Source organism: Stenella coeruleoalba (assembly GCF_951394435.1).
Source record: "Stenella coeruleoalba genome assembly, chromosome: 17".
Classification (NCBI taxonomy): domain Eukaryota; kingdom Metazoa; phylum Chordata; class Mammalia; order Artiodactyla; family Delphinidae; genus Stenella; species Stenella coeruleoalba.
In genome coordinates, this window is record NC_137163.1 from 1,036,010 (window position 1) to 1,046,818 (window position 10,809).

General features: G+C 68.0%; 2 protein-coding genes across 5 annotated transcripts; both read left to right on the forward strand.

Moving 5' to 3' along the window:
* Positions 1-116: 116 nt before the first annotated feature.
* On the forward strand, positions 117-4,482 carry NAPRT (nicotinate phosphoribosyltransferase). 4 transcript variants are annotated; one of them, XM_079901708.1, is made up of 13 exons: positions 117-1,427; positions 1,517-1,644; positions 1,724-1,806; positions 2,061-2,191; positions 2,299-2,414; positions 2,675-2,871; positions 2,948-3,088; positions 3,382-3,466; positions 3,554-3,634; positions 3,729-3,831; positions 3,917-4,071; positions 4,150-4,281; positions 4,368-4,482. In XM_079901708.1, the coding sequence occupies exons 1-13, from the start codon at positions 1,202-1,204 to the stop codon at positions 4,452-4,454; spliced, it is 1,665 nt and encodes a 554-aa protein (XP_079757834.1). In that variant the 5' UTR covers positions 117-1,201; the 3' UTR covers positions 4,455-4,482. The 4 variants fall into 4 exon arrangements, with proteins under 4 accessions (XP_079757834.1, XP_079757835.1, XP_079757836.1 ...); XM_079901709.1 differs by having other exon boundaries at positions 4,174-4,281; XM_079901710.1 differs by lacking the exon at positions 3,554-3,634.
* Positions 4,483-6,105: 1,623 nt separating this feature from the next.
* Positions 6,106-10,809, forward strand: MROH6 (maestro heat like repeat family member 6; the record flags this gene model as incomplete). Its single annotated transcript, XM_079901692.1, is given in 13 exon segments — positions 6,106-6,531; positions 6,686-6,838; positions 8,051-8,235; positions 8,323-8,460; positions 8,575-8,689; positions 8,799-8,942; positions 9,014-9,187; positions 9,360-9,527; positions 9,779-9,907; positions 10,164-10,257; positions 10,369-10,434; positions 10,569-10,667; positions 10,670-10,809. Coding segments are annotated over 13 exon segments (1,857 nt in total). The 5' UTR covers positions 6,106-6,279.

Sequence of the window (10,809 nt, forward strand, 5' to 3'; positions counted from 1 at the left end):
GCATTCAGTGAGCCGCACTCTGCCAGGCCCCCAGCCTCACACTGGGCGGGCATCTCACGCTCTGCTCCTGCACCAGTGGCCACTGCCCTTCTCCCCATTCTGGGTCTCTCCACAGCCCTCCTGTTCCCGTGTGACCCACCCACCTCCTGTTCCCCTGACTCACTCACGTCTCAGTTGCAAGTGGGACGTCCAGGTCTACCTCTAACGGTGTACATTGTTTCCCTCACTGTGGGAGGCGTCCCAGCCTTCTGCCGTCTCCATTCTGCTTCTTTCGCTGAGCCGTTCCCATGGGTAGAGAAGTGACAGTCCAGAACTATCCAGGGAAGAGGCCCCAGCGGCCGTCCTGGCCCTGCTGTTGTGACTACAGTCACGTGCCCCATCGGGGCTGGCCTGTTCAAAACCCTGCCGGGTAGCCGACCGTTTCTAGGAAGGAGGCTGGACTTCTTCCCTTAGCCCTGAGGCCCCTGCTGCCTGCTGGAGACCTGGGCCCTTGACAGATCCCATGACACACTGCCCTGTGGAATTGTGCCCACTGTCCTGCCTGGGCCCCCACCCCCCTCCCCAGTCTGGGCAGGACTTGTGTCACTAGTGGTTCTTGCCCTGGACCCAGCGTGGCTGGTGAGAAAGAGTGGGTTGTGGTTACTCTGGTCAGAGCTGGTGGCCTCAAAGGGCCCGCAGGAGTCATGTGGGGTTTAGCGTGTGAGACCCGAGAGCCTTCGGTGCCAGCTGGCGGTGGATGAGCCGCCCCCTCGTTCTGTCGGCACCGCGCTGCTACCCGACCAGCGTCGCGTGGGCCTTGCTCTGGTGTGGTGCCGGCCGCGAGCTGCCCTGCCCGGGCCTGGGGTGGCTTCTGGGCGGGCGAGGATGGAGTCCAGCTGGACGTGGAGTTCGAATTGCCCTCTTCCACCCTCTCCCCGCGCTCCCCGGACTTGGCCGCGCGGCCTGGGGCAGGACAGACCATGCTCCAAGGGGCCAGGGGGAGCTGGGCTGACCAGCGAGAGCACAAGTCCCCACCTCGAGCCACGGTCCGGCTGTCAGAGAGCGTCCGGAGGCCAGCGGCCCGCCCTGACGGTTCTGGTTGCCAGGAAAGGCAGTGGCTCCACGGTGTCCCAACCCGCTGGCGGGGCGGGCCCTGGCCAGCGCGGCGTCACGCGGGCGGGGCGGCCAGAGTCCGGGGCGCCAGGGCAGCGGCCAGAGTCCGATGGCGGCGGAGCAGGACCCCGAGGGGCGCGCGGCGGCGCGGCCGCTGCTCACCGACCTGTACCAGGCCACCATGGCGCTGGGCTACTGGCGCGCCGGCCGGGCGCAGGAGGCGGCCGAGTTCGAACTCTTCTTCCGCCGCTGCCCGTTCGGCGGAGCCTTCGCCCTGGCCGCGGGGCTGCGCGACTGCGTGCGTTTCGTGCGCGACTTCCGCCTGACGGACGCAGGTAGCCGCCCCCCGGCCCCTCACCCCGCCAGCCCCCCGCCCCCGGCAGCCCCGGCGAGCCCTCGCCACCACGGCCTCTGTCGCCCCCAGACGTGCAGTTCCTGGCCTCGGTGCTGCCCCCAGACACAGACCCCGCGTTCTTCCAGCATCTTCGTGCCCTCGACTGCTCCGGGGTGACGGTGCGGGCCCTGCCCGAGGGCTCCCTCGCCTTCCCCAGCGTGAGTGCCGGGGGAGCGGGGCACGGGGGGTGGGCCAGAGCAGGGCCGGGTGGCGCCGAGCTGACAGCCCGCCCCGCAGGTGCCGCTGCTGCAGGTGTCCGGGCCGCTCCTGGTGGTGCAGCTGCTGGAGACGCCGCTCCTCTGCCTGGTCAGCTACGCCAGGTGGGGCCCGGGGCGCCAGGTGGGGCCTGGGGCGGGACACCCGCCTCCCGCCCGAGGCCGGAAGCCTGGGCTCTCCGTGAAGGAGCGCTGACTTCCGGGCCCGGACCCGTGGGGCGTGGCCCCTGGGGGCGGAGCGCTGAGCCGGGGTCCTGGCAGGGGCCTCCGGCTCCCGCTGCTCGGGTCCTCGGGAGAGGCAGCGCTCTGGGTGGCTTCCCGGCCGTCACTGCGGGTCCCCTGCCCCCTTGCTCCCGCAGCCTCGTCGCCACGAACGCCGCGCGGCTTCGCCTGATTGCAGGGCCGGAGAAGCGGCTGCTGGAGCTGGGGCTTCGGCGGGCTCAGGGCCCCGACGGGGGTCTTACCGCCTCTACCTACAGCTACCTGGGTGGTGAGGGCCAGGAGACGGAGGCCTGGTTTGGGGGAGGAGGAGGCCAGCCCTGAGAACCCCCTTCAGTGCCTGAAGTCCCCCAACTTTGCCTGATGCCCTGACCCCAGGCTTCGATGGCAGCAGCAACATGCTCGCAGGACAGCTGCGGGGCGTGCCGGTGGCCGGGACCCTGGCGCACTCCTTCATCACCTCCTTTTCAGGCACCGAGGTGCCCCCTGAACCGGTCAGTACCCCTGTCCCCCCAGCTGGACTCCAGAGGGCAGACCCCCCCAAGCCGAGCCCTTCCCAGGGAGCAGGAGAGGCCAGTCCCTGCTCTGTGCACAGGCAGATACCACGCCTGGCCCACCCAAGCCACGCCGGGCAGGTGGTCTCAGTGCGGCACTGGGAAGCTGGCAGGCAGGTGGCTCAGACTCTCTGCTGGGGTTGAACCAGTCCCCACCCTGCGCTCTGGGTTCTCCATCCTTCACCAACTCTTCTCCATAGATGTTGGCTCCAGCGGCTGGTCAGGGCCCCAGGGTGGACCTGGCTGCCTGCGTGGAGACGTGGCTGGAGCGTGTGTGTGGCCACCTGGGGCTGGGGGTGCAGGAGCCACACCGGGGTGAGCGGGCGGCCTTTGTGGCCTATGCCCTGGCCTTTCCCCGGGCCTTCCAGGGCCTGCTGGACACCTACAGTGTGCGGAGGTGAGGCCCGGGCATCCCCCAGGGTGGGCTCAGCAGAGCAGCAGCAGACCCCCTACTCCCATGTCCCCACCTGCAGGAGTGGTCTCCCCAACTTCCTGGCTGTAGCCCTGGCACTGGAGGAGCTGGGCTACCAGGCAGTGGGAGTGAGGCTGGACAGTGGCGACCTGCTTCAGCAGGCTCAGGAGACGCGTGGCGTCTTCCGAACAGTGGCGGCCCAGTGAGTCCCCCTGGGAGGGGCTTTGCCTTCTGAGAGATCCCCTCCGGTTCAGGAATATTGGGATGGGACAGAGGGAGGGAGGGACCGTGCCTCTCCCACCGTGAGGCTCTCTGATACGCTGCTACCTCAGTAGAGGTACTGCAGCCTTGGCAGAGAAGCTGGGGTGGGCTCGCTCAGGGGCCCATAGAGCCAGTGTGGCTGAGGGCAGATTATCAGGTGGCGGGGAGACGGCATGACTGGGTTGGGAGGGGGCCGGGTGAGTCAGGGGCGTTTGAGGGCTGCCCTCGTCACAGGTTCCGGGTGCCCTGGCTGGAGTCCATCCCCATTGCTGTCAGCAACAACATTGATGAGCAGGAGCTGGCCAGGCTGTCCCAGAAGGTAGGCGGGGCAGGGGCAGCCCAGAGGGTGGCTCGGCGGGCCCTGGGCCTGCAGATGCTGGCCGAGCTCATTTCCCCTCCCCCCCAGGGCAGTGAGGTGAACGTCATCGGCATCGGTACTAGCGTGGTCACCTGCCCTCGGCAGCCTTCCCTGGGCTGTGTCTACAAGGTGGAGAGAGTCTGGGGCCCAGTGGGGATGGGCTGGGGATGGACCATGGGTCCGGGGAGAAGGGTCCAGCTAGCTCAGCACCCTGTCCCTGTAGCTGGTGTCCGTGGGAGGCCAGCCGCGGATGAAGCTGACCGAGGACCCCGAGAAGCAGACATTGCCTGGAAGCAAGGCTGCCTTCCGGCTCCTGGGCTCCGATGGTGAGGCCCCGCCCACCCTCCGCAGTTGAGCTCAAGGCCCCAGGCCCCGTGCATGCTTGGCGCCCTCACATGCGCACCCACGCAGGGGCTCTGCTGTTAGACGTGCTGCAGTTAGCAGAGGAGCCACCTCCCCAGGCTGGCCAGGAGCTCAGAGTCTGGCCTCGAGGGAGCCAGGAGTCCTGTACCGTGAGGCCGGTGCACGTGGAGCCGCTGCTGCGACTCTGGGTCCAGCAGGGACAGGTGACTGCCCCTAGCCACCCACCCCCTTAGCCTGCACCTTCAACTCAAATCAAGCTCGGACACCTGACCTCGAGCCAGCCCCTTCCTCCCTCTTCCCCCGAGCTGTGTGAGCCTCTCCCATCTCTGGCCGAATCTAGAGCCTTCGCCCAGCAGTCCCTGAGCCGTCTGAGTCCTGCCCACAGGTGGCTCGAGCAGCCTGCGCTGTACCAGGTGGGTGTAGGGCCCACATCATCGACCCGCCCCGTGCCCTCTCTCCCCCCACGGCCACCCATGGTCCCCCCCTCTCCTCCCTGCAGGTGGCGCTGTCTGAGAAGCTCCGGGCCCTGGTGGACAGACTGAGTGCAGAGGTGCCCTCTGAGAATCCCCTGCTGGGAGCTGCCTGAAATGAACATGAGTCACTCACTATCCCCACAGCTTGTCATGTGTCATTTCTTCACCCAGCCTGCCACTCACTGGACCCCCAGGGCTTCCCAGGGTGGGCTGGAGTCAGGAATCAGCAGGAGGGTTCATCCTCCCAGGGAAGACCCCAGCCCAGCCAGGGCAGGTAGGCAGCCCCGTGCTGAGGCCTGAGGTCGGCTAAGGCCTGTGGGGTGGGGGTCGGTATCTGAGGCCTGGGGAGCTGGACTGTAGGAGCAGATCCGGGCAGGACAGGGCAGGGCTGTGGGGAAAGGGAGGGGGCTTTGGTGCCCAACTAGGAGCTGGGGGGTTGGTTACTGGAAGACCGCTCCATGCTAGAGGCCCGAGGCGGGCTGGGGATCCAGCCCAGATGGGGGGGCTCCGGGATGCCCCCCGGGCGGGGCAGGCTCGGCGGACGCCTCAAGCTTCCCCAGCCAAGGAGAGGCCTGGGTGTCCCCTGCCACTGCTGCTGCCAGCTCTGTGGGACCCTGTACCCCTGGGCCCCACCCATCTGGCTCCCTGTCGGCCCTGGCATCTGTCACGGCACGGACTAGGCCTGGGCCTTGGGGACCCAGCTCCCGCCCCTGCAGTCCTGGGAAAGGAGAGGAGGGCTCGGGGCCTGCCTGCACTAGAGCTGGTGGAGGTGAGGGAGCAGGGACTGGCTCAGCTCTGGGCACCTGGCCAGGGTCCTGGGCTGGCCCTGCCCCTGTGCGAGCAGGCTCGTCGGGTCTCCACCGGCTTTGCCTCCGGAGGAGCCACTCAGGAGAGGTTGGAGGCCCTGCGGGACAGAGGGCGGGGCCTGGGCTTCTCCCGCCTGGGCGGGGGACACAAGCAGGCCAGGATGAGGGGGAGTGCCGACTGTCCAGGGTGCTTCCCGGAGCACTTCTGCCTGCCCAGGTATTTGGCCAGACCAGCTCTTCTGGCTCCCCTGGACCAGGCTGGGCAGTGGCCGCTGCGCTGCTGGGTGAGGGCGACAGCGGGGATTTGGGGCAGAGGCCCGGTCAGGCCAGCCCTGGGGAGCAGGAGGCTCGGAGAGAGACACAGACTCCACCCGCCACCGCCACACACACATCAGGACACGCACCAGGCCCCAGGTACCCACAGGTCACCACTTCTGAGCTTGACACTTTCTCAGTGCCAGGACCCAGACACTCCCCCACCCACCCACCGTGATCCATCCAGTGATGTCAGTCACCTGCAAGGGCACCTGGGAGGCGCAGGGCAGCTCCTCTTGCTTCCGGCTCCCCCCCAGGGCTGCTCCAAATCATCCGCATGCCCGGGATGTCCGGCCGGGTCAGGATGCAGAGAGGAGAGCCCAGCCCCCGGCCGCAAGTGCAGCCTGGACCTGACTGCTTCTTTAGGGCTGAATCAGGCGAGGCCTCAGCTCAGGGCTGGGGCCTCCTCAGAGCTGTCTACACCTGCCCAGGATTCCCTGCCCAGACGGGTCAGAAGTCAGGGTCAGGGACCCTTCCCCCGCCCCTTGCAGATCCACTGTCTCCCAGGGACCTTGCCCTTTTCCCAGGTCCTGGTGGGCAGAGCCTAGGCTGGCCACTCACCAACAACAGTCTGGGCGGGAAGACCCTTCAAAAGCCCCTGCAGGCACCACACCTGGGGACACCCCCGTGTGGCTCCCCGACCTCCCGCCCCCACAGAGCATGCACACGCACATGCACCCACACGCTGCCACGCCTGTCCCTGGGCCCGCCTGCCTGGGGCCTGCTTCTAGGTCAGGCCTGGGCACGGCTTCTGGGAGGACCAGTGCCAGGTGCTGCAGGCTGAGCCCGGCTGAGCAGCTCAGTGTGTGCGGCGGCCATGGCTGGGGGCGCGTGGGACTGGGCCCAGGGGGCTCCCGTGGGAGCCCTAACCCTGACGGCTCTGGCTGAAGGGATCCGGGCCAGCCAGGGGCAGCCCCCGGGACCCCCTTCCACCGGCCCTCAGCCCGAACCTGAGCTTGAACGCGGGGTAGAGCCTGGGCGGGCAGCCGCCATTTCCCCAGCTGGCAGTGAGCCCTTCTCCCAGCCTCCTACCCAGGAGCCAGCCCCTGAGGGACCCGGTCTTCATCTGGTGAGCAGGAGGGATGCCTGGGGGGTAAAGGGGGACGGAGCTGGGAAAAAACAGAAAGGCCACGGGGGTTTTGTCAAGAGCTGGGACGGGGTGGGGAGGAAGAGAGTGTGAGAGGCAAGGGGGTCTCATAGTCTCCCCTCGCCCCCACTCCCAGACTCCCCAGAGTTCCTTGGAAGAGGGGGCCCTCGCAGACCTGGCGTCGTACACGGCTGCCTGTCTGGACGAGGCTGGCTTTGCGGGAACGCAGGCGACAGCACTCACCCTGTCCTCAGCCCTGGAGGCCTGGGGGGAGTGGCTGGAGGACCAGGTTAGCCCCCGTCCCCTCCCTGCCCTTGGAGTCTCCCGCCTGGTCCCCTCCAGGGTTGGGGGCTAGAGGGAGCAGCCCCCTTCAGGCCGCAGCTGCTTGGTCAGGGTACTGAGGGTAACGTGCAGGGGTCACGGAGACTGGACCACTGACGTCCGCCCCTCCACGCCAGGTGCACGGCCTTGTGCGAGGGCCGCTGGCACAGGTGCCCAGCCTGGCAGAGTGGAGGCCCCAGCGGGCGGCCCTGCAGGTGCTGAGCACACTGGCCCTGGAGCACTGTCGGGCCGTGGTGTGTGCACTGCTGCCGCGCTCACTGTCCCCGGACCGGTAACCCGCCCCGCCCCGCCAGACGCCGCATCCCCCCCGCGGCCCGACGCAGCTTCCCTCCCCTTTCCGGCTTGTTGTGGAGACTGGCCCAGGGTGGGGTGGGTCACAGCGGGGCAGGGCCTTCCCTGCCTTCCGCTCCTGCCTCTCACCCACTGAGGGTCCTCAGGGCTGGCTTCCAGGCTTGGGGCCTGCCTTCTCTCTCCAGGCCTCTCCTGCAGCCCAGCCCGGCGGGGTGTGCTTCCGAGCAAGCCAGGTGGCTGCTGCACCCCGGCGCCCATGGCTCTTTGGTGAGTCTGCCCCAGGAGAGCTACCTGTGGCTTTACTCTCCACGGTGATTGTTCGTGATGCCAGGCCTGTCTCACCGCTACTGGCCAAACAGGGTCTGCGTGGTCCCGCCGGGCAGCTGATCCTGCAGACTTGGCTCCGTTGTGGTCTCTGCACAGATGCCACTTATTTTGTTTCTCTGGGATTGCGGGGTTGATTACCTGCCCCTCCTCCTGCTGGAGTCCCAGTGGCCGCCTCCCTGACCTGGAGACGCCCCTCATCCCAGCGCCAGGCCCTGGCTCACACGCCCCGTGCCCCCAGGGCGGCAGCCGAGCTTTGGCGTGGCCTGAGCCAGAACCAGCGCGTGAATGGGCAGGTGCTGGTGCAGCTGCTGTGGGTGCTAAAGGGCTCGGCCAGATGCCAGCTGGAGGCACTGGTGCTAGGTGGCATTGCCAGGGACTCCCCTGGCCCTGGCCCAAGGGGACAGGAGAGTCTGGGCTCAGGGGTTTGGGGGCAGCAGGCTCTCACCTGAGTCACACCCATCCATAACGTCTCTCAAGCATAGAGGCTTTGTCCTCGCCCTGTCTGCAGTGTCTGAGCCTGAATGAGCCCCTTGTTCCATAGGCCACTCGTGCCCTTGGGGAGATGCTGGCTGTGTCAGGCTGCGTGGGTGCCACGCGGGGCTTCTACCCGCATCTTCTCCTTGTGCTGGTCACACAGCTACATGAGCTGGCCCGGGACCCATGCCCCACTGACATCCCCAAGGTTTGGGCCCCATCCCACCAAGGGCTACCGTACAGCCACGCCAGGTGAGGGGTGCACACCGGGGGGAGTGAGGGCTGGGCCAGTGCCCTCCTGGCCCTCACTGCCCATTCGTCTGCTGCCCCCCCCCCCAGCTGCACAGTGGAGGCCTTGAAGGCCCTGTTCACTGGGGATAGCTGCTGCATGGTGGTCACGTGCATGGAGCAGGCTGGACGCTGGAGAAGACTGGTGGGAGCCCACACCCACCTGGAGGGTGTCCTGCTGCTGGCCAGGTGCAGGGCAGGGGTGTGGGATAAGAGGCAGGGGCATGGGGGTTGTTGGGTAGAGGCTTCGTGAGAGGCGAGGCCGGACGCAGAGGGAGAGCTCCCATTTCCGCCTCATCACAGTGCCATGGTGGCGCACGCCGACCACCACCTGCGAGGCCTGTTCGCGGACTTGCTGCCCCAGCTGCGCAGCGCGGAAGACGCACAGCGCCTCACGGCTATGGCCTTCTTCAGCGGAGTGAGCCCGCTTCCAGGATGGGTGGTGAGGGGTGACCATGGACTTGGCCCCTAAGCGGCCGGGCCGGCACGGGAACGCGAGCGTGCTGACCCTGTGTCCCCCCGCCCAGCTGTTGCAGAGCCGGCCCACCACACGGCTTCTGCGGGAGGAGGTCATCCTGGACCGGCTCTGCGCTTGGCAGGGCGACCCCGAGCCCACCGTGCACTGGCTGGGCCTGCTGGGCCTCGGCCACCTGGCGCTGAACCGCAGGAAGGTGAGAGGCAGGACTGGGCGGGGTCTGGGCGGGGTCTGCGAGGGGTCTCCCACGAGTCCCCGTCCCTGCAGGTGCGTCACGTGAGCACGCTGCTGCCCGCGCTCCTGGGCGCCCTGGGCGAGGGTGGCGCGCGGCTCGTGGGCGCCGCACTGGGGACGCTGCGGAGGGTCCTGATGCGGCCGCGGGCGCCGGTGCGGCTCCTGGGCGCGGAGCTGGGACCGCTCCTCCCACCGCTTGTGGAAGACGTGAGCCCGTCCCTCCGGCCCCGCCCCTCCCGCCGTCACCACCCCCTCCCCAGGCTCTCCCAGGGTTCCCCAACCAGGCCCCGCTCCTGGCCCCCAGATCACGCCCTCAGACGGCAGCCCTCCGGACACCCTCTCTCTGCTGGCTCCGCCCTGACCGCGCCCTGCTATGCAGGCCCGGGACTCGGTCCGCGCCTCGGCGGTCGGGCTCCTCGGGACGCTGGTGCGGCGCGGCTGGGGCGGGCTCCGGGTGGGACTCCGCGGCCCCCTGCGGAAGCTGGTGCTGCAGAGTCTCGTGCCGCTGCTGTTGCGACTGTATGACCCCAGCCGGGACACCAATGAGGTCAGTCCCCCCAAGACTGTCCCAGGGCTGTCTCCATCCAGCCCCACCCATTCCCACGACAGCTGCCTCTCCAAAGATTACAGGTCGGGGACTTCTCCCAGGACCTCAGGTGCAGGTGACATGCGCAGCCAGGTTCCTGGTCTTTCCTGGGCCGCCTGCGCCTCCACCCCTCATCCTGGCCACCTCCCCCCTCCCAGGCCATTTCTTGCCACTTTCTGGGCTCCTAACCTTGCTGCCTTCCCCTGTTCCAGGGCTCAGAGTGGACCCTGACCCTCTGTGAGCAGGCCCTGCGCTGGGGCCTACTGGAGGAGATGGTCACCGTGGCCCACTGCAACAGCCCTGAGGCCCTAAGCTGCATCTGCCACCGCCTGGTCAGTTGGGGGAGGACAGTGACAATGATGGGGTATATGGTCAGCTGCCCGCTTGGTCCAATATACACCAGGGCCTCTCCCCCCAAACTGAGCCTTCCCACCCTTGCAGTCAAGGTGGTGGCAGGTCTAAAGCCTCAGGTCCTGATGCCATGTCCCGGGGGATCCCCAGGGCCCTCAGCCCCTGGACTCACCTCTGCGGCCTCCTTCCCATGCAGAATTGGCCCTCCTGTCCTGCTATGAGCCCTTCTGTCCCCAGGTTTAGGGGTACCCAAGTCACGTGCCCCGCTTCCTGAGCCAGACCCAGGGCTACCTGCGGAGCCCACAGGACTCCCTGCGCTGGGCAGCTGTGGTGCTCGTGGGTAAGGCAGTCCTGGTGTCACACTGTCCCTTGCACCTAGGGCTCTGGGAGCTGGGCCAGCCCCTCCCTGCTGTGGGCAGGGGGCCAGCACTCAGGGTTTGCTTTGGTCCAGGCTTCCTGGTCCATCACTCAAGCCCCCGCCGCATCAACCAGGACCTGCTAGACAATCTGTTCCAGGGTGAGGACCCGACTCACCGGGGCATGGGGTTCCGGAAAGGTGGTGGGCGCTAGGGCGGAGCGGATGGGAATGGGTGGATGGAGAGCTGGGGCCCTGGGGCCCTCCCGCGCCATGAACTGCCCTGTCCCCCACAGACCTGGGGCAGCTGCAGAGTGACCCTGAGCCCACTGTGGTGGCAGCGGCACAAGCGTCCACCCAGCAGGTGGTGCCGCGGGCTCAGGCGCAGCACCCTCCCTGCCGTGGTGCCTCCTGCGCCTTCCCTGCCCGGGCCGGCGCCGCGCCCACCCTGCCCGGCCCCCACCAGTCTACAGAGACAGCCCGTTCCGGCACCACCAGAGCCCCGCTGGCCCCTGGGGCTGCTTAGGACCAGGCTGA

Excerpts from the sequence above, each read along its gene's own strand:
- NAPRT (XM_079901708.1), top strand. The coding sequence starts at position 1,202 with ATGGCGGCGGAGCAGGACCCCGAGGGGCGCGCGGCGGCGCGGCCGCTG. Across the intron at positions 1,428-1,516 it reads CTTCCGCCTGACGGACGCAG|ACGTGCAGTTCCTGGCCTCG; the intron begins GTAGCCGCCCCC and ends TGTCGCCCCCAG. Across the intron at positions 1,807-2,060 it reads TGCCTGGTCAGCTACGCCAG|CCTCGTCGCCACGAACGCCG; the intron begins GTGGGGCCCGGG and ends TTGCTCCCGCAG.